Here is a 22,544-nt window from a genome sequence, read left to right as displayed (position 1 = left end):
TGAACAAGGAGTACAGAGATTGAAAATATGTAAGACTAGATGCTGAGATGCACTTATAATGTAGATTGTTGGTCAGGAAAGTGGTGCATACAAAGTTGACTTGTAACTCCTATTTCATTGTTATGATTGTTGCTACTTAGTGCATTTCTTTTTTGTGCAATATTCAGGAATTGTGAAGATTGGTGCATACATTTTTTTTGTAAACCTTTCCGTGTAACCCACAGGCTTGTATAGAATTCATTGTCACACTTTCATTGGTGTAGGTATCTCTTGGCCACACACTCTGATTTGAACACAGATTAGAATTTGGCATCAAAGTCGGTTTTCTCTAGCCCTGCCCCAATATTAACTTTTAAAAGTTAATTTTTTATAAACAGTAGTTTAGGTCACTTTCAGTAACACTGAACGGTAATTAAGTCTCTCTCATACCATACACAGTTGTGCTTGAAATATTGTATTAAAATTTATATTAAAATTATTTATTGTGAGGGTTTAATGAGATGGACTGTAATTAATTACAACATTTAACAATTAAAAGCATCTACCAATTTTATAGGAACATAAAAGAAAGAAAGAAACAGAAGTTTGAAGTAGGGAGGTGAAAGGTTAATTCTTTACCTGATTAACCAGTAAGCATCACCCTAAACTGGTAATGCTTACCAGTTCCAGTTAACTGAAAACCAGTGGGGCCTGGAGCAGCTCCCCTCCTGCTGTAGGTCGGGGGAGGGACTGTTCCAGCAGCCCAGGGGGTCCCTCATAGACAGGGGCTGCTCTTGTCCATTTAACCAGTTAACTGATGCACTGGGAGTTTGAAGATGTTTTTGTTATCCTAAGCCAACTGAAAAACACTTCGCTCTTGTTTAAAGGCACTTCTCCAGAATGTTGCCTTCCTGCCACTGAAGTATTTAAGAAAAAATAGTGTCTAAATTATTTTCTTTTAAAATGTTAATGTAATATGAATCAACACTGCTACTGCTTTTCCAAATGGGTTCCCACTGTATGTAAATCTGCGTACAGATGAAGTCCACTCCTCTTGCCTTGAGGGTCTCTGTGATGAGTAGGTGACTGGGGAGACTCCCTTTAAGGTGGGTCTCTAGATCCTGGCCTTGTGGTGTGGCTGAAATGTAGCATTTCCATTACTTTGTGGCCTTTTGTGGTCATTAGAGCCCCAGGCAGGCAAGCAGCCAAACCATAGCAAAGTCTGTTATTGAGTGCTTTTGCAACCTAGTAGTTCTTATTGTGTGTGGTTTTAAAATGCACTTTTTAAAGAGGAATTTTCATTTTAATGCTAACTGTTGCTGTAAAGACCCGCAGGTAGTTGCTGCTCCAATTGGCCGACCGGAGCAGTCTCTGTCCATGTTGGGCGCGTCCCAACCCCACAGCTCAGACAAGTGCAGCCCAAACAGCCCTTGTCCACAGAAGGATGGGTGAGCGCCAGCCTCCCCACCCTCCCTTTAATCAGTTAAACATTATGTTTAACCAGTTAACCAATTAAATGGGATTTTATATCCCTAGTTTCTGCTGTAGATCATTATCCAGGTCAAATCATGAAATACCAAAGTCATGATTCACTAATCAAAACTTGTGCATTCAAACATAAGATTGATTCTTGAGACCTACTCCTATTCACTGAATTGGAGAATTTTGGTGGTTAGTGGAAACAGGGTCAGACCCCAAAATCTGTCAGCTTTTTTTTATTGTTAAAGTTAATAAATGTGATCCAACCTTGATGTAGGATTTCAGACCCACAAATTAGAGAAGGAAGAGACTCAGTTTCTGTAGTCCATTCTAAGGATGTTAAAATGTAATTATCTGGCTAATCGTATAGTTGATACAGTTTGTATCGACTGTACGATTAGTTGATAAGTGCTGCTGTAGCTCCAGGAACCGGCTCCAGCCAGGAATGAACAGTTGTGATTTGTGCAGGCTCTTTCGAGACCCATGCTGCGGCTCTGCATTTTCAGTGTAATAAGACCTCTGGGCTCTTACTACATTAAAATGCAGAGACTCAGCGATCAGCACTGGCTGGGACTGCTTGGTCCCAGATTTCGCTGAGTCCAGCAGCCCCTGTCTGCGGCGGCTAGGGGCTGGTGCTGGAGTTGTCTCTGTTTGTGGTGGCCAGCCCTGGGCTGGCCATGGACAGGGGACTACTGCCTGTGGCCAGCCCTGGCCACTGTGAGCAGGGGCTGCTTGGTGACAACAGTCCCTGCCTCGGATAGAGGAAGCAGGGGTGGGAGAGGTGTGGGGGGAGGGAGGGCGGACGGGCAAGCAGAACCCCGGAGATGGTGCTGGGGGGAACTGGCTTCCCCAGCACCAGCTCCTGCTTTCCCCCTCTCCCAAGGTGGGGAGGAATGTGAATAGTTTACTAGATTAACCAGTAAGCCTGTGTGTGTTGGTTAATTGTCTAGTTAACTAATTGACATGCCTAGACTATGATTCACCTTTTTGTCATGTCTGAAATACGTTTGCAAAGGTGTGTGTGTGGCTGGGGAAGGGATTGCGTAGTCTATTTGTATTGTAAAGCATAGGCATGCTCTTCAGTAAGTTAAATAATAGTGCTTGCTCCCTCATAACCATGTCCCCCCTATACTGTGTATCACCAGTCCTGGGACTACAGTGCCATGGCTGGCCAGCCAGATGACAATCCAAAACGTTTTCCCAGGAATACTTCAAGCACTGCTCTTGCTTGGTCTCCTTCATACTCCTTTTGTATTTAAGCTTTCCCACCTTCCTTGTCAGAAAGCCACTCTCCAGGTCTCCTCTCCTCATGGAGTAACTACCACAGCATTTCTAGTGTTTTGAGTGTGGGTCTATTAGGTCACAGGTTTCCTTTATATACTTGGCTGGTCATGTGACTATCGCCTGCTCCCTCAGAGAAGTACTTGCCAAGAATACCATTTTTTTACAAGGCCAAAGCCTACAGTACTGTGGAGGCTTGTGGCCCACCCTGAGCCAGTCCACTCTGCTACACCTGCCCAGTTAGTGGTGATTCTCCTCCAGAGTGTGTATGTGTCCATATTGGTGAAGGGTTTATTCTGTAGGTGTTTTAATATAAATAACTAATTGAAAATACACTTGAAACTCTTTAATCTGGCAGCCTTGGGAAATATGCTGTGTTTGATTATGGAATTTTCCAGATCATGGGTGTTGACCATAATAAAGGGTGTGGGAGGTGGGGAATGCAGTGTCTGGGAGAGAGGGAGGGAAGGTGGATGGGTGCAGGTTTTGGGAGAAAGGGTCCAGGAGCGTGCTGGGGTGGAGGCACAGAGGGTGGGTGCATGAGGGGAATAGAGGTGTGGGGTCTGGGAGTGAGAGGGATGGAGGTGGGGAGCTTACCTGGCATCCTGCTCCCAGGGGGTATATATAGCTCCCAAGCACTGCCCCCATACCTCTATGGGAGCAGCGGGGAAAAAGCCTTCAGACCAGCACTTTGCTGTACAGGCAGTCCCCGGGTTACGTACAAGATAGGGACTGTAGGTTTGTTCTTAAGTTGAATTTGTATGTAAGTCGGAACTGGTACATATTATAGGGGAAACTCTAGCCAAGCATTTCTCCAGAGCTCAGTTTTATTCTCCCACATCTCAATTCCCTCAGTCCTTTATTCTCAAGCTGAGGTGTCTGCTGAGAAAAGCCGCTCCACGTCTCCCTGGTCTGCTGGGAGGGGCGCTGGCTTTGCGTCTCCCTGGTCTGCTGGGGGGAAGCAGCTAGTGCGGGGTTGTCTCACCCCGTTTGTAAGTAGGGATCTGATGTAAGTCGGATCCATGTAACCCGGGGACTGCCTGTACTGCCATTCTCCCAGCTGATGGGCAGAGGGAGTAGAAGCAGGCAGAGTTGCTTCCTCCTTTCCCTACCAGCGTCAGAACCATAGGTGTTTCTGTATGAGAGACACCTGGATTACAGAATTTCAAGTGTATAACAATAAACACCAAAGGCAGCAGAGCAATTATTCACATATAGCATAGAGTTTAAATGATTGAGGACAAATTTTGGGCATGTGAGCCACATTGTAATTACAAAGAAAATCTTCCAGCCATAACTGTCCCAGGGCTGTTAATTCTTTTTGCTAGACTTGGGCCATTGAATGTATATTTGTCCATCGACTTTGGTTCATATTGTACTTTTTCTTGGGGAAAAAGCAAAATAAATTCTCTTCTATACCAGATTCCTCTTCTGCACCTGTCCCTGTTAACCTAGCACAACACAGTAGTCTGCATCTGTTTCCTCCCCTCTCACCATCTGAGTTTGCAGAACACTGCCAAATGCAGATACCTTGGGGTATGTCTACACTACCGCCCTAGTTCGAACTAGAGTGGTAATGTAGGCAACCGGAGTTGCAAATGAAGCCCGGGATTTGAATGTCCCGGGCTTCATTTGCATAAAGCCGGGCGCCGCCATTTTTAAATGTCCGCTAGTGCGGACTCCGTGTCGCGTGTAGCCGCGCGGCACGGAGTCCGCACTAGCGGACATTTAAAAATGGCAGCGCCCGGCTTTATGCAAATGAAGCTCGGGAAATTCAAATCCCGGGCTTCATTTGCAACTCCGGTTGCCTACATTACCACCCTAGTTCGAACTAGGGTGGTAGTGTAGACATACCCTTGGTGACATAGGCTGGCATTGAACTGAGGTCTTAGGAACCTGAATAGAATCCAAACAAACAAAAGGAGTAGTGAAACTAGAGTCTTAGGGTATGTCTAAACTACATTCCTCTTTTGAAAGTAAATTAGGCAGATTGAAAGTGCAAATGAAGCAGGGATTTAAATATCCTGTGCTTCATTTGCATAATGGCGTCTGAGCGCTTTTTCGAAAAAGGGTTTTTCAACAGTGAAAGTGCCATCTAGACACAGTTCTTTCAGGGGAAAAAAACCCTTAGGAGTACAGGATCTTTTGAAAAAGGTTTTTTTTTTTTTTTCCTAAAGAACCGAGTCTAGAAGCGTGGGATATTTAAATCCCCGCTGCATTTGCACTTTCAATCTGCCTAATTTACACCCCTCTTTCGAAAGAGGGATGTAGTTTAGACATACCCTAAAAGAGAACTGTTTCAAAGACATGTATGCACACCATGAGAGGCAGTCTGGGCCTCTGACAGTGAAATGGGGGGGTGCACACTTGCCCAAAGTCTGGAGATTTGAAGGGCTTTGAGCCCTTTAAATTGCTGTTAGAGCCTTACGCCATGTGAACCAGGCTGCAACTGAGGACTGACTGCCCTTTTGCCTTGCACCTGCTGCCTGAGGCCCCATCCCTTTAGGGGGCCCAAAGTCAAACCCCTTTCCTACATTGCCCAGGGCCTGGAACCAATATTTCTGCATTATCCCAAATTTGAACATGAGGCTTTTTGTTTCAGAGGCCACAGAAAAGTAAGAAAGAAAGTGTGGAATAAACATGTTTGTTTAATAAATGAAAAGCCAATTCATATCTAAAACACTGGATAAATTGTATTAATTCACTTTACATAGGTTATAGGGATGTTACATTTTGAATAATCGGCTAATTGAATAGTTGATGCAATTTGGATCGACCATTCAATTAGTCGATAAGGATGCCTCCGGCTTTGAAGTGTAGCAACACCCCTGGGGACTCCCCAGCTGGCTCTGGACTGCGTGTGGTATTTCAAAGCGGCAGCACCCCAGCTCCATGAGGCACTGCTGCTTTGAAGCACCCCTTTCTTGATACAGGCAGCAAGAGGGGAGGAAACAACTAGTCGACTTGTGTGTTGACTATCCGACTAGTGGTTCACATCCCTAATAGGTTATTAAAGTCATCATATATAACTTTCTAATCACTACCAGTCTGATCCACATGTGACTGGGGCATATCGATGTAAAATTCCTATTTTGTTACCAGTTACAAACCGTAAGACGGTATTATATGTTCTGCAGCTGCCAAGTTAGTGGAGCATAAGATAAATTATGGCTAGCTGAATAAATTAAAATGTCCTAACTGTTGCTTTAAATTATACTTCCATTGTTTCTTCCCATAATTTCCAAAAGTTTGGTGTAGGAGAATGCGAGTTATTTTCTTCAACATACCTGACTAGTCTCTAGTAATTTTCACAAGACAGGCCCCAAAATCAAAAGGTAGAAAACCAAATTGCAGAATTTGAAAGGAACCGTATTGACAGTGAAAAACTGTTTGTGGAAACATAGTGGAGATTTTACCTCCGTGTCTCCAGGTCACATGTGGCTCAGATTGGTAGTGACCTGAAAATTACATCAGATGTCTTTCATAACCTAGGTGAAGTGAATGGGTTGCATTAGTCTTGTTCCTGGACCAAGAATCTGATTGGTCTGTGAAGACTGCTTTCTATTTTCCAGCTCCAGAAAAGGGCTCTCTTCCAGGTTAGTTTGAAATGTATTTGCTAGGCACTGTAGAAGAACTTGCTCTGCAGTTTGTTAATGCAATACCTATAGTACACAAAAATAACACTTTGCACAAGAGTTTTCAATCTAATATCTTTCACCAACACTGGATTCACAATTGTTTTGATTTTAATTTTTGATAATTGCTTGCAAGGAGATAATCGGTACTCCTCCACCTCTCTTCTTACCACTCGAAACTCTCTTTTTCTTCAATCTTATACAAGTCTATCCAACTTTCTACTCTCTGACAAGATGGATAGACCACTTTACTTTTACTTCTGTACAGTTTTCGGACATGATTTTTCCAAACCTATCAGTTAGTCTTTCATTTAAAATGTTATAGGCATTCAAATATACTGGGCAATGGAGAGAGATGTAAATAAGGCCTACAATTTTTTTTGCGCTGCTTCTTCCCTTTTTCTTGCATCTGTCTTGGTATCTGTTGCTACCATCTGAATTTCATTTCAGGTTCTCTTGGTTGTTGAATCTTCTTTACATAGCCTTGGGCTGTAGTATCACCATTTGCTTACAAGAAATCCATTTCTATTTGCAGCAAAATAAATTGCATTTGTCTGTTTCTAATGAATGCCTTGCTCCTCATTAAACTGTGATTTACCTTTGTTCCCCTTTTCTGCACTGTCAGCACTAACAATTTGGGGATCCTGTGGGGATCTGCTAATTTTGAAAAAGTGAAAGTCTATGTAATTAAGGACACACAAATGGTATCCACATTGGCACTTTCAAAAATATTCATGGGACATTTAATGGATCATGCTTTGCAGGTGGATAATAGGGCTCAAAATGCTTTCTTATTCATAGTCTTCCAATGTACAAGTATAATACACGATTTAAGAATCTGAATGTATTTCCTTTCCGTAACTGACTTTATGTTGAGGACCAATAGACTTTATTTGTTTTGCAATAATTTTTAAAATTCCTAAAGCACTTTTTGACAAGCTAGGATTTGGCTGTAGTTTGTCCCAAAGAATAACTATGTAACATACATATTTTAGGATCTTGGGTAGAATACTTCAAAATTGAAAAAAATGTTTAACAGTAAAATCACTCTGTTTATATAGGCTAATCTCTGGGTCTCAGGAATAAATACATTTTTATTGTCTGGGTTTTGTTTATCTAACACAGCAGTTCTCAACTTACTACACATGTGGGCAGCAGATGTAGGCCATAAAGTGTTAACTGGTTGATGGCAAGGCAAGGCAACATTAGCCCAGAAACAAACCCTGAACCCAGACCCCATGAGGCAGGGCAGCTGCTCCAGCCCCTCCCTACTTCCATGCAGCTTCACTGGATTAGAACTGGCTAGCTACCCAGGCTCCCAGAATTTGTGACACCTGCTGACTACCCTGACCCCGTACTTCCGTTGAACGGCTGCCTTGGACTCTAGAACTCGTCAGGTCAGCAAACAGCACTAACTAGGGATGTAGAATCCCATTTAATTGTTTAACTGGTATCCACATTGGCAATTGGTATCCCTCCACCCCCACCATAGCTGGGCTGGAGTGGCCACCCTGCCACAGTCATGGGCTTCTCCAGTTGGCCAGAGCAGCCTCTGCCTGTGGTCCTTCAGAGCCCCATCACCGGGTCCTGCATCCCCATCCACAGTTGGATGTCACTCTCAGCCAGGGATACAGTATAGAATAGACTTGTCAGCACAGAAACCAGAAGCAGTCAGTACAGTCCATTTGGGAAGGAGGGGGCTCAGAGCCAAGGGTCCTCACCCCCATCTCCACACCTCAAGCCACCGAGACTAACTCACCCACTCAGAAGCCCTCCCCAGCCCTGCTACCAGTCTCTCCTCCAGCCTTTGTCTGGCTTCCTGGCAAAATGTGTCACGTGGTAACACCTCTCCCCCGTCCCTGGTATTGGTGCGGTGCCCAGGGAAACTAAGGCACACACACAGGGTTACAACAGGACAGTAGAAATCACATGCAACATAACAAGGTGAACAGAGTGAATACAATCCCCACTTTGTCACAGGTCATCTTGGACAGGGGCAGACAGGGAACTGCTTCAGCTCCCACTGGTTAACCTTTCATATTCCTAGCACAAACACCAACCCCATGGGGCCAGATGGCAGCCCCAGACTCCATCACATAGGGCTGGTCTGCAGTCCTGATCCTGGACTCCCACCATGCAGCTGCCCTGGACTCTTGGGAATAGCTAGCAGCTCCAACCCTTTTGGCTTCGGTGGCGGGTCATCCTGGACCCCTCCGCGCTGTGCAGTCAGGAATCCAGTACACAGCTGAGACCTACCATGCAATCCGCTGGTTGAGAAACACTGCTTTGACATCAAGGGATTAGTACTATAAACTAGAAATAGAAGTGGTATACAGTGACTACTGCCAGGCTCTGCACATAGCTCTCTGCAAGTGCCACTCAAATTGGCCCTGCTGTTTTTCCAGCTGTGGTCTTCTCCTGAGCATTGCAGAATCTGCCAGTTATGTGCCAGACGATGTGCTGGATTTGTACCATTGGCAAATGCGGAATAGGGCCTACAGTTAAACTACCAAACTCACACTTACTTTAGACCTAAGCAAGATGAACTCTCAATAGCAGTTTATGAATGATATATGATATTGTGATCAATGTAATTTAAAAAATGTAAGTAGTTCTTAGGGAGTTGAATTATTTACAGCATCAAATCTTTCTAACTCTTATTTTAGTACTAATGGCTATTCATTAATGCATTTGATCACTATCACATACACTTGCCATTTTAAAAATAATTTTTTCAGTATACATAATCATGTATATAACCAAGTTACACCAAATTATGGCTAAGGTATAGCACCATTGTGTCAGAGGAGTTATACAGTGGATTAATTTGATCCACTGAATACTGAGGGGAGTAAAGCATGGGAATTTTTTTTAACTGGTCTTGCCTAAATCATGCACTATTGGGAAGTAAGAAGACTTTGATTAACATAACAACATTTTTATTTTTAATATACATTTTAGAAGACAAAACTGACCTTGAAAACAGTGTGATCCAGAAGAAAATTAAAATCCCCAAACTCTCTCTCAATCACATAGAAGAAGCTGGGGAGGTTACAGATTATGGGGAAGAAGATGTGGAGCTTAGACACAGTAAGGTATTGAAGTTTTTTTTTTTTTTTTTTTTTTTTGAGGGGCGGTGTTTTGTGTTTGTGTGGAAGTGCTTGGGGCATATGCACACATGTCATAGTTGAAGAATTCCAGGCTGCCTTTCCATCCCTTTAAAATACTGTATTGATGTAATTGGGTCAAGTTGGCGGACAGCGGCTGTGGATGAGAATTCTGAATTGCTTTACAGATCGGCTTTTCAGAAATCCAGATCATGCAGTTGAGCATTATTTGTACAAGTCTGCATAACTTAATTTCTGTTAGAGACTTTTGAAACAATGTTGTTTCACTTTGGCCCAGAGCACTTTAAAGGTTGCTCCAGTTATATCGCTGTTAAGCAGCTGTTCTTGGGTGGCATTTTTTAACCTTTTGTACTGAGCTTGTCTCAAATAGAACAGTGTGCTATGAAAGTCCTGAATAAAGGTTTGGGTTGGAAGAAAAACTAACAAAACTGAATCCCTCTGATATAGAGGCCAATGGTTCCCTCAGGTCCACATATCAAAAACAGTGCCTTTTTATTTTATTTTCAAGTAATTTCTCATTTAAAAGTCTGTCTACTCGGGGGGAGATCTTGCTTTGTGGCTTCGCGTGTTATCTAGCTGCAGGAATCATGCTAGTACATTTATTTATGGGGGATAGTATTTTTTAGATCATGCATGGTACAGGCATAACATTGAATAATCTCATTGTCTGCCATGTTACTCATGGACAAGTTATGGGAATTGATAGCATCAGTTTCTTGTCTTTAACTCATAAGCTAGGTTTGTTTTCCTGTCAGTTACTTAAATTTGAACTACTCTTCCTATATTTGGCCAGTTGAAAAAAAAGGGGTGCCTTTTGCCTTTACTGATAAATGGTAATGCTGTCACCCAGACTCTTTACAAAATAGTATGCATTTATTGTATATGGTTTGGGTTGTTACGTGAAAGAGCACAAGTAAATTGCCACTTAGAAGTTCACTGAAAATGAAACGTCTGCAATGCAGTACTAATATATAGGGAATTTCTTGATTGAGGGGATGGGACTAAATTGTATATTCTCTTTAATTTATTATTCTAATTCCCTTCCCAGTGCTTTTGAAAAGCATAACTCCTTTATTTTCACGAGGAAGTTGTGTGTGCGTGCATGCACAGGGGTGGTAAAAGTCAGTGAAAGTTTGTCTGGAAGATCTTTGAAAGGACAAGACCTCAGTTCATAAAATACCTTCAAATGGTGTGCTTCTGTCAACCCCTGTTTTAATGCCTTAAAACTGCTCTTATTTATACTGGTGAAGAAATGTATAGACAATACTTCAGTTTGTTTTTTAAATACCCAACAGTGTTGGATAACATACAAAATACTTAATTGAAACCTTTTCTCTATTAAATATAATCAGAAAAAAAATATATAAAGTGTGTGTATTCTAAACGTGAAGGGCCAGACTTTCAAAAGGAAGCCCAGATCCATTTTTTATAAATAGAAAAGGTCTCCCCAAAGTACGTTCCACTTGCACTCCCACTTTGGGCAAATGCAACCAAGAAAGGCCTCCAGCATGTCCTAATGTTTGCATATACACTTAGCTGTTCTTACACACAGAGTTCAGTTATGGTGAGACTGTTGACAAACATGTTTTCAGATAAACTTTTTTTTTTCTTTTGCAAGGCAGACCGTGTTTCATTTTTTTTTCCACTTTTTTGTGTGTGTGTCAAACAGTCTTAATTGTGCAAATGCTGGAGTTTTAGTTCCTGTTGAGTGTTGTGTTCCTGCTCTGCTAATGTTATGTATTATTGTGACACACAGAGACAAGACGGAAGGAAACAAAGTGAAGGTACACACAAAAGCATTGAAGCAGTTGTTGCTCGTCTAGAAAAGCAAAATGGGATGAGTCTCAGTAGTAATTCCAGCCCTGAGGAAACCTTTATGGAGACTTCGGAAGGCATTAACAACATGGACGATGCTGTGGTTCCTCGGGTTCTTTATGAAGAATTGCTGAGGAATTACCAACAGCAACAAGAAGAAATGAGACATATTCAGCAAGAACTTGAGAGAACTCGGAGACAGCTTGTGCAACAGGCAAAAAAGCTAAAGGAATATGGGGCATTAGTGTCAGAAATGAAAGAGCTCAGAGACTTGAACAGGAGACTTCAGGATGTGCTGCTTCTGAGATTAGGCAGTGGTAAGTGTTGGATATATTTGGGACTAGTTTTAACAGGTTTGCAATATCTTTCAAAATAGAAATTGACACTTTGTCCAGGTTTAGGGACAGGGAACAGACAGAACTTTGCCTGTTAAAGAGCTTTTTCCACTTCAGTTGTGCTGTGCATATTGAGTTTGTACACTGTGTGCCTCTGGATCTTTCTTTAATGATAGTAGAGCTCTTTGTGCTGGTAAGTCTGACTCAGAGTTTCCATGTTAAAGTACTTTTTTTTAAGGACTGAACATTAACCCCAAGCTGAAAGTTGTAGTAAAGTTTTATCTTTGGAATGTACCTGTCTTTCCTTTTACTAAGGTACATTTTAAAAAAATTCCATTAAATGCACAGTAAGTGTAGGACAGATAGTAAGGTCTTACTAATTTCTGCTGTTTGTGGTTTGTTGGTTTTTTTATTTAAGGTTTTTTGTTATGAATAAGTAGCACACTTTTGTCTTCTAAAAACTTTTTGTAGGTCATTGGGTTATAATGTGTTCTTGAACCTTTTGGGTGTTTGATTTAAACAACCAAAGTATTTGAGAAATTATGGCTTTTCACGAACTTAAGTGTATTTTTTAATAACCATAGTGATCTGCTGTAAAGATTGTTGATTATTAAATGCAGGTTTTATTCAGTTTTGGATTTAGATTCCAAATAACTTGAGTCTATGGCACATTTTGTTGTTGTTCCGTGATAACTAACATATTGGAATGAGTACAGAGTAATAGTCTGTGTCACTAGGGATGAGAAAAACTTTAATATTTCATTACGCTTTTAAAAATAATATTTGTTTGTATTTATAAATAAAATTCAGGGCCCAATAGTCAAAAGTGTCCATTGTCAAGTTCTGGCCGCTGAAATTTTCAGTTCTAAGTTGGACACCCAAGCTTTTGCATGCTGCTTTCCATGTGGTTTCGGGCATGTGGTAGCTGATTTTCTCATATCATTTGAGTAGAGGGCCACCTGCTTGATTTGCGTAAGTTTATGAGGTTTGTGTACCAATCTGAGATTTGTCCATGCACGATGTTGGCTGTGAAAACTTGCATATTTGTAGTTTTGTACACATCAAAGTGTGCTTGAAATACACTTTGAAGAAGATGGATTTAGTATTGTGAATACTCAGAGTAAATAAGTAAAAAGAATGTAAAGCTAAATAAGCAAGGTTTTCCACACAGTTGTAAGAGACATAATGGGGGTAGTTGTAGATTCCAGTGAGTTCTCTGAAATTCTTCTTGTATGAAAAGATACACGTTTGTGAATTGTGTTAGTTCAGATATTAACAGGAAGATCTGCTAACCATGATTTTATTGGCAGTCTGTTATAAAGCCAAAATAGGAATTAACCCAGGCTATGGACTAGCCTTTCATTCCTAGGGATAATTCCTACCAGTAGGGTAGTTTTTTCTTAATTCATTTTTGCACACAAACATAAAAAATGTTATATGCACCAATAGGAAGGTATTGTGTGAAACATCATGTTTGTACTGGTGCCACATAAGAAAATTCATTCCACACATGGATGATGTGTGGCACTAGTGGGGCTGAGGGGGTTCAGAGCATAGGAGGGAGCTCAGGGCTGTGGCAGAGGTTTAGGGTGTGTGGGGAGGAGGGTTCTGGGCTGGGGATGAGAGGTTCTGGATGCGGGAGGAATCTCAGGGCGCATCAGAGGGTCGAGGTAAGGGTGTGTGTGCTGGCTGGGGGTGTGGGCGCTGGGGGAGGCTCCATGCTGGTGGAGAGGTGCTCTCCCCAGGCATCAGCAGCTCTGTGCTAGAGGAGAGGTGCCTCTCCCCTGGCCACGGCACGCCTCTCCCCGCAGCAGCCCTGAGCCCCTACGGAGAGCTTAACAGGCAGTGGCGCAGCAGCTTAGTGGGAACTTAGTCATGGGGATTTGATGCATCCTTTCATGCATGGGCTGATGCGGAAAAAAACCCTAAATGATTCTATACATACCAAATATATTCTCTAGATCAGTGATTCCCAAACTTTTCAGCATCACACCCCCTTTTTTATTTTTGAGAAACCCTAACCACCCCCACCCCAAAAAATAGCAAAACTTGTTGAGCAAAAAAAAAAAGGGGGGGGTTGCCCTTTTAAGAGCAGAGCTGGCATTGCCCTTTTAAGGCGGCCATTTTGAAGTCTGCCCCCCCCCCCACCTGCCAGCTCAAGCTGCATGGACTGGGCTCTTTCTTGGGGGGCAGGGGGAGATTAATGGGGGGGTGGGGTTGCCTTGCACCCCCCTTGAATTTCTTCACCCCCCCCCCCCCGGGAGGCACCCGCCCCCAGTTTGGGAACCTAGGCTCCAGATAGTGGATTTCAATTTCTAGCACCATTTTAAAAATCATTAATATTACCAACATTCAAGAAATGTGTTCAGGAGATTTTTTTTCTTAAACCTTTTCAGATCTAAGTGATACATCTAATGAAACTAGTGGCACCTTTTTCCAATACCTGGTTTGTTGTCTGTTCATCATTGGGAATGATTTTGCTGAAGATAAATGTCATGTACTTATTTTGCCATGCAGTCCAAGCCCGACGGTCAGCTTTGCAGAAACAGACAATGTTTCCCATTGATCTGGCTAGTGCTTCACCCCGAAGAGTTTCCATCTCTGGCTCCTGATGGAATTCTGCACCAAAATATTAACAATTCTGTGTACAATATTTTAAAATGCTGCATATTTTATTTGTCAAAATAACACAATATAATCATGCCAGGTTCATTATTCTGGTGATTTTATTTCAAGGTATCTTTCTGCGCAAATGTGTCTGTAACAATACAGACAACGATTGAGGAAATGTGTTTTGACAAGCAGATTCCTTACATGGTATATTAATATAGAATTTTAAGTAATAAATCTTGTAAACTACAACATAAAATGTATTTCAAGCACCTCTCAGGGGTGGAAAGGTTTTGGAAAGTCAGGGGTGTGATGGGGGAGCTGAGGAAGAGAGAAGTAATTGCTGGGAAGTAGTCTGGGAGTGAATCTGGAGGGAGAAGTATGGAACAAGATTTTTTTGGGGCAGGAGAAAGGAATTGCTAGGGAGTGGGATTTTCCCCAATGCATACCCTGGCTGATACCTAGCCTTTTCCATTGAGTCATGCACATCTGCTCTCCATCTCCATGTATCCCTGCATCCCCACTACCATTCAGTTCCTGTTCCCATCTCTTTCCCCTCCCCCCAGTAGCTCTTCTGATTCCCAGTCTGTGTGACCCCACCAGCATTCCCATGGATCCTCCCCTGGCCCTGTGGGGAAGGTGCTATGAGGAACACAATCTCTCATCCTCCTTCTTTGCTGTTGATTGCTATGTCCAGTGAGCCAGCTGACCTCTGTTTTGGTGCCACAGCAGCCCCAAGTGAGTGAAAGGCAATAACTGCAGTGCAGAATGTGTTTGCTGCACTGGAAAAAAAATTGTGAGGGTGACATGAATTCTGCATTGTGCACAGTGGCACAGAATTCCCCTCAGTGTAACCTCTCTGCCTGATCAGATCTGCTGCTCCCATTGCCCCCATCTACCCACCTGGCCTCCATGGAGAAAGCTATAAGAAGCAGCAGTGTGTAGAGCGTGCAAAGGTGCTACTGTATTATAACTTTTCAAAGGATTTTTGCTTCTTTCCCCCTCCTTTGAACTCCTATGCATAGCCAAAAAGTTTGTTGTACACTGGAATTTTGGGGCCCTTTAAAAAATGAAGGTTTGCACTTTTTAATTTTGCGCTCCATCCCTGTCACATGTGCATATTAATTGTGAAATTTCCACTGTTGTTAATGTAGGGGTGAGGAATCCCTTAAATATTAGAAAGTACTTGGATTCCTACCCTTTGTGGAATATTTGACTCTGTAGTTTGCATATTACATTCTGCCCCATTACCCCATACAATCGCATAGATCAGGTGTTCCCAAACTTTTTGACACAGGGACCAGTAAATCCATTCACGAGCTTTTGGAGGACCGGTAACATTCATTTGCATATTTGCATATTCAATAAACAAATTATGAATATTCAAATACATTGTTTCTGGTCCTCCCAAAGCACCCAGTGCCAGTGTTAGCAAAGCTTTTGATACAGTCACCCACAATATTCTCGCCAGCAAGTTAAGGGACTATGGATTGGATAAATGGACTGTAAGATGGATAGAAAGCTGGCTAGATCAGGGTTTCCCAAACTTTTTACTTTAGTTGGAACCCATTTTTTTCAGTACTGTCTTTTTCAGCCCAAAAATATAAATGTGCATAAAAAAAAAAGAATGAAAAATGAATAAATTTTCAGTGTTTCACCTGGCTGCATACTCCACCCAGCCTGGGCCAGGGCTTGGGGGACCTGGCGCCACATGAGCACTTTAGGAGGCGGGAGCAGGAGCAGATTGGGGGTAGGGTATCTGGCTAGGAGGGAGGGTGCAAGGAAGGGCAGGGTTGCCAGGTGTCCGGTTTTGTACCGGACAGTCCAGTATTTGAAGGTTTTGTCCGGGAAAGAAATTGAGAAATTACCAGACATATAAAATGCCTGGTATTTTCTAATTAGGTACGTTTTATTATAATTAGGTGTATTAGTCCTTGCCTGCCTGGCTGTAGATGTGCTCATGCTGTCTGAGTGTGTCTACTGCCAGACAGTTGCAACTACTCGAGGGAGGGTATTTGCGGGGGAGGGGGCAAAATGAAATCCCCAGCCAGACTCACTTGTCTGCCAGGGTCTGCAGGGTCTTCATGTGCCCGGGTCAGTCCTACTCCCCCCTGCTTCTCCTCCCGATCTCCCCAGTCCAGCCCTGTTGCCCCCGTCCAGCCCTGCTTCCAGCGGCCAGTTCCCCCCACCATCCACCAATCTCCCCGGTCAGCCCCACTCCCCCAACCAGCCCCACTGCCCCCGTCCAGCCCTACTTCTGGCAACTGATTCTCCTGTCCTCCTCCTCCTGATCTCCCCCGGCCAGCCCCCCGGGTCCTATCCAGCCCTGGTTCCACCACCTGCCCTCCCCGATCTCCACCGCCGGACAGCCCCGCAGCCCCCAACCCTGCTTCTGCTGCCCGCCCACCCACCGCCCATCTCTGTGGGACAGCCCCGCTGCTCCCAACCCTGCTTCTGCCGCCCGCCTGCCCCCCCAATCTCTGCGGGACAGCCCCGCTGCCCCCAACCCTGCTTCCGCTGCCTGCCCGCCCGCCCACCCACCTGCCCGGATCTCCACGGGACAGCCCCACTCCCCCAGTCCTTCTTTCGCCACCCGCATCTCCATGGGACAGCCCTACTGCCCCCAGCCCTGCTTTTGCCGCCTGCCCACCCGGATCTCTGCGAGACAGACCCACCGCTTCCAGCCCTGCTTTGGCCAGCCGCCCACCTGGATCTCTGCGGGACAGACTAGCCACTCTCAGCCCTGCTTTGGCCGCCCGCCTGCCCGGATCTCTGCAGGACAGCCCCGCCGCTCCCAGCCCTGCTTTGGCTGCCTGCCTGCCCGCCTGCCCGGATCTCCACTGGGACAGCCCCGCTGCTCCCAGCCCGCCCCACTCTGCCCCCCTCCCTGCAGACATGCTGAGGCCTGGTATTTTTTTCCCATGGCCCGGTACTGGGCCGTGGACCATAATTTGGGAAATGCTGGCATAGATTTTGGTGGCATTATTACCGGTAATTAGGGATGTTAGCGGCTACCCGGATAACCATTTAACTGAGAAGTGATTACTTATAGGTTAACAGTCCTGGTTAATCACAACAAAGACCCTATTCCTGCATGCTCTGCATTTAGAATTCAGACTGGCAGGCTGGTCCCAACCTGCCAATCCAAGTTTTAACTGAAGAGCGTACAGGGAAGCCGCCTGCCACCCTGCATTATATCCTCTGTCTGTGGTGGGCTTAGGCTCTTCGCAGACAGAGCCTCTCGATGGGATGCCAGAGCAGCCTCTGTCTGTGGGGAGCTTAGAGCCCCTCATGGACAGAGGCTGCTGCCGCCCCACACTGCTGCCTCTAATACAGAGGCAGCAGCGCATGGTGGCAGGGGTCTCCCTGGGAGCAGGGCCAGGATCTGGGGGTGCACTGGCTGCCATCCCTGTGGGGATAGAGTTGCCAGATGGTTTAACAAAAAAATTTTGTTGAGGGGGGGGGGAAGGGGGGGAAACCAAAGTTGTCAAGGAAAAAAAAAAGCCCCTCCCCCCCGAACAGAATTGTTGAGCAAAAACAAAAAAATTAATTAAAAAAAAAAGAAAGTCTGTCCCTTTAAGACGGCTGACATCTTGGGTACCATTTTTAAAACTCTGCAGCTCCAAGCTGGTTAGCACAGGGAAGCCGGGGGGCGAAGGCCATTTGGGGGGGGGGCGCAGGAATGGCTTCGAGCCACACTTTTGGGGGCAAGAGCCACATGCAGCTTGCAAGCCGCGGGTTGGCCACAGCTGGTGTTGAGGGAGGCATCATGTGGCCAGCTCCCGGGTTTTTGCTAGTCACGTGAGCCAGAGCAGCGTTCGCTCCGCTCCCACCCCAGCCCGGCCCCCCAGCATGGTGCCCGGCAAGTGCCCCTTCCTGTCCCCCTTCATTACGACTCTGCTGTGCTCCTCACTCTCCCGCCCCTGCCAGATGTGGCAGGGGAAAATTGTCCCCGATAGGCTTCCGTCTGATGGAAAAAGGAAATACCAGACATGTCACATGTCCGGTATTTCCTGGGTGAGTTGTTTTGTTTGTTTGTTTATTTGTCTGTTTACTGGACAGAACCCGCAAATACTGGACACCTGGCAACCCTACGCGGGGAGAATTTTAGTAACCATGTAACCGCTAAGAATTGTTGCGGTTACACGATTACTAAAATAAACGATTTCTAACATCCCTTTAGTAATATGCAGAGGTAGAAGTTGGCCTTAAATGTAGCCATTGTACATTTTATCCAAGACTTGAAACAGTGACTATAGATAGTTCAGTGTCCCTTTCCTATAGTGATAGTTTTCAAATAGAAAAAGTGTCAGCCATTGGGAAAGTAGTTGCAAATTAGTTTATGATTAGACATGTGGAACTACTGTGGACTTGAATTGTGATAGGAGGGATTTCAAATATCTGTGTGAAAAGAAATACTCTTTCTTTACATCAGCATATGGTTAAGGTTGTTGAGAGGTTTCTAGTCCTGGAGATGATTAGCTGTGATGAATGCTGCCCATAAAAACAGTTTAAAAGGGTAGTCCTGGACTTATTCTTAGTTGTTTATGGTGAATTCGTGAATCTAGAGTTTCAAATTACACATAATTTATTGCAGTTATACTTGTATCAGGCTACTGCTAATGCAAACTAATTGCATTCTGTTTCACCTAGGGACTTGCACTTTCTTAGTGCACGATGATAGCTGTTTTGTATGGATGAATCACAGCTGTGGGACATGTGTATTATTGCTGATGTTTCAAACTTGCAGGCCAAATTTAGAAGAGAATTCAGTTAATCTCTTTCTCTGTTACTGGACCTTGCTGCTTCCCTGACCGTGTGAATGTCCGTGTTCATAGCCCTTTACATTATGATACTGAGGTGCAATTTATTATACAAGGGTCTTGGAAATGACTTGCCATAGCTGACACAGCAGCCTCAGATACATCAGGAGGATAGGATGGTTAGTGGTTCACTATTATTTAAGAAATGTTAGGGCTCTGTTCTGATGTTAAGGCACTGTTTCCTGGAAGTACATGGTCTCCTAGAGCTCCAAGGAGCAAAGGGCTTGGAGAGAAGGTACCCACTGAACCAAAACCCTTGAAGACATGTAAGATGCATTATTTCTGCTTGGAGGGGGTGCACTGCCATGGCATTCACCTCTCTAGACAGGATCATATTATGCTAGGCCTCTGCACAGGTACAGAGACTATTTTTTGACTACCTTCCCTCTCCTCTGTCTAATACACCTGACTGGGCACAATTTTTTCCTTATGTAAGGGCCTGCATGATCATGTAAGGGGCTGCTGTATATGCTATGCACACCTACACAGCAAATGAGCACCTGTGGCTAGCATGGGACTCTAAAATTGGTAGGTTGACCTTTGGGCTTGGGACAGGGGCCTCGGCTCTGGGACCTCACAAGGTAGGAGGTTTACAGGATCTTTCGAAAAGGGCTTCTGTTTTTGAAAGAACCGCATCTAGACTGTGGTTTCAATTTTGAAATAGCGCTTTTTCGAAAGAGCGCCCACAAATGGAGCGCGGGAAATTCAAATCCCAGCTTCATTTACAATTTTAAAGTGCCTAATTTGCATCCTTCTGTCGAAAGAGGGATGTAATCTAGACGTACCCCCAGATTCTTTGCTTAACTTTTGTTCAGTGCAGCTGTGTGGGGCTGTCAGGGAGCTTGTTACAGCTTCCTCATGCTTGGTGCCATGTCTGTGTCATCCTGAGTTACGACATTAGCAAGAGCAGTCTAGGGCTACAGCAGGAATGGAACTATAACCCCAGCGGAGCCTACCAAGAACATACTACATTTCAGCCACATCCTCATCCATGCCTGGGAACTAAACTGGGGAGCTGTGTCTAGACTGGCCAGTTTTTCTGGAAAATCAGCCGCTTTTCTGGAAAAACTTGCCAGCTGTCTACACTGGCCGCTTGAATTTCCGCAAAAGCACTGACTTCCTACTGTAAGAAATCAGTGCTTTTTGCGGAAATACTATGCTGCTCCCATTCAGGCAAAAGTCCCTTTTGCGCAAAAGTTTTGCACAAAAGGGCCAGTGTAAACAGCTGAGATTTGTTTTGCGCAAAAAAGCCCCAATCGTGAAAATGGCGATCGGGGCTTTTTTGCGCAAAAGTGCGTCTAGATTGGCCATGGACGCTTTTCCGCAAAAAGTGCTTTTGTGGAAAAGCGTCCGTGCCAATCTAGACACGCTTTTCCGAAAATGCTTTTAACGGAAAACTTTTCCATTGGCATGATTTTCTGGAAATGCTTTTAATCTAGATGCAGCCGGGGAGTAGAGCAGCATCTGAATATGGTGGTACAGAATTGCCCACACAAGAAGAATTCTCATATGGCCATATCCAGCTTAGGAATGTTAAAATGTGTTGATCTGTGTAAACACATAATTGCAGAATTGTTCAGTGGTTACACGTTCACATGGGGGGTGAGGAGGTAGGAACCAGCTTTCAGAGGCAGCAGTGTGGGGGGGAGAGGGGCAGGACGCTACACGGGAGCCGGTGCTCAAGGGGAGCCAACTTAAAAGCCGGCTCCCTGCGTGTACCAACTCCCATCTGCCCCCCGCCCCCGCTTGCACTGCTGCCTCTGATACATGTGTACTGTCTCCTCCTCCCTCTCTCCCCTGTGCTGCTGCCACCCCTGTATCAAAGGCAGCGGTGAGGGGCAGGGGGGCGGCAGTTCCATGGGAGCTGATGTGAGGAACCGGGTTTTAAACCAGCTCCCTATGAGCACCAGCTCTTGGCCTCCCCTGCTATACTGTTGCCTCTGTGGGAAGCGGATGTGGGGGTCCATGCGCGGGGCCTGGAGTGCAACGGCTCCTGCTTCTCTCCTTCTGCCTCTAATACAGATACATGTTCACATTCCTAATCCAGATGCTTTCTGGACCCTTTGTCTTTCTCAGGAAAGAGCTGGCTAAAGAGTCCTATTAGCAGATAGCGCTAGGAACTGAACAAATGTGGAACATTTATTGCAGCACAACGAGTAACAGTAAATCAGTAACAAATCAATAACAGTATATAAAAATCGAACGTTTCCCAGATTCTTCAATATCATGTATATTCTCTTTATAGTAGACATGGGGAAAAGCAGAGTCCTCCTGCAACAAAATGGAAATGCACCTCCACACTAGGGATGCAAAAGGTTAACTGCTTAACCTGCTGCCTGGTAAGCATTAGGCTCATCGGAATGCAGTTAGATGGCCAATCATGCCAAGCTGGAGCAGCCCTGGCTGAGCCCCACCAGCTGGATGGGGGCGGCAGGTAGGACTCTGTCTGCATTGGCTCCTCTGACCCCGGCCCTGGCTGTGCTGGAGCCACCAAGGTAGCCAGATCGGGCCCTAGCCTTGGTCCTGCTGGAGCAGTCTGGGTTGGCAGGCTGACTGGACTCCGTCTGCTTCTTGGGCAGCCAGGAAGGACCCCAGCCATGCCACAGCAGGCAGGGACCCAGCCACACTGGAGTGACCTGGGCGGGCAGGTAGGCAAGTCCCTGGCCTCAGCCACAGCAGCTCAAGCAGTCAGGTGGGATTTCGGCCATGCTGGCACAGACCAGCAGGTTTCTGGCCCCAGCTGGGATGGGCTGGTGGCTCCAGCAGGACATGGCCACTGTGACACGGCCTAGGAGGGCAGGTGGTAACACAGCCTTGACCACCGTTGGCCTGCCTGCCAACGGTTAAATGGTATAATTTTATCTGTTTAACCAGTTAACTATTTTAATGTTTTTTTATATCCCTACTCCACATACTTCAAGTAGAATCAAAACCTGCAGTGTGTGTTAGAGAGAATGAGATGATCTACACATTGAAAGAGCCTGCGGAAAGCCTAGCATCTGCTGATACTGCAGCTGTAGCTGTTGTAGTTCCATATTGAGCAACCAGTAATTCTGAAACAGTCCCCTGAACGAAAACAAACATTTTGGAGTGAACTAGAAAGGTTTCTTTCCTTTCTTTGCAGATTCTTAAGAATGGTCTTTGCTGTATTTGTAAAGTCACTATTATGTAATAAGCGTTTGCATTCTTGAGCCCAGGGGCCACGGGCAATGGTTTGAACCACTCTCTCCCTTCCTTTATTTTGAAAAAAATAAAGACAAAAAACCCACCAAAGCAAAAAGCTTCCAGAGAGAAACTTTAAAAAGTAAATTTAAAGTGTGGTACATGGCAAATTAGGCACGCAACTCCCATTAGCAATAAAGCAATAAAATGAGTTGCATGTCTAATTCACAACATGCTGTGCTGAAAATGCAGTCTTTAGTAGTTAGTGAAAAGAACTGTGAAGCCTATCCAGTTAGA

The 22,544-nt window shown here is 44.7% G+C and overlaps 1 protein-coding gene across 3 annotated transcripts in view; it reads left to right on the top strand.

Moving 5' to 3' along the window:
- BEND5 (BEN domain containing 5) overlaps positions 1–22,544 on the top strand; it is a 981,719-nt gene that overhangs the window by 941,858 nt on the left and 17,317 nt on the right. For all 3 annotated transcript variants that reach the window (XM_089780410.1, XM_075935946.2, XM_075935947.2), the window contains 2 exons: positions 9,336–9,469; positions 11,259–11,634. In XM_089780410.1, coding sequence (XP_089636536.1) covers positions 9,336–9,469; positions 11,259–11,634 — 510 coding nt within the window. The remainder of the gene's footprint in view (positions 1–9,335; positions 9,470–11,258; positions 11,635–22,544) is intronic.

This window comes from Pelodiscus sinensis, chromosome 9, assembly GCF_052426305.1.
Source record: "Pelodiscus sinensis isolate ZL-2025 chromosome 9, ASM5242630v1, whole genome shotgun sequence".
In the NCBI taxonomy this organism is placed as follows: Eukaryota; Metazoa; Chordata; order Testudines; family Trionychidae; genus Pelodiscus; species Pelodiscus sinensis.
Note: the sequence above shows the minus strand (reverse complement) of the source record. Positions and strands in the feature narration are given on the sequence as shown.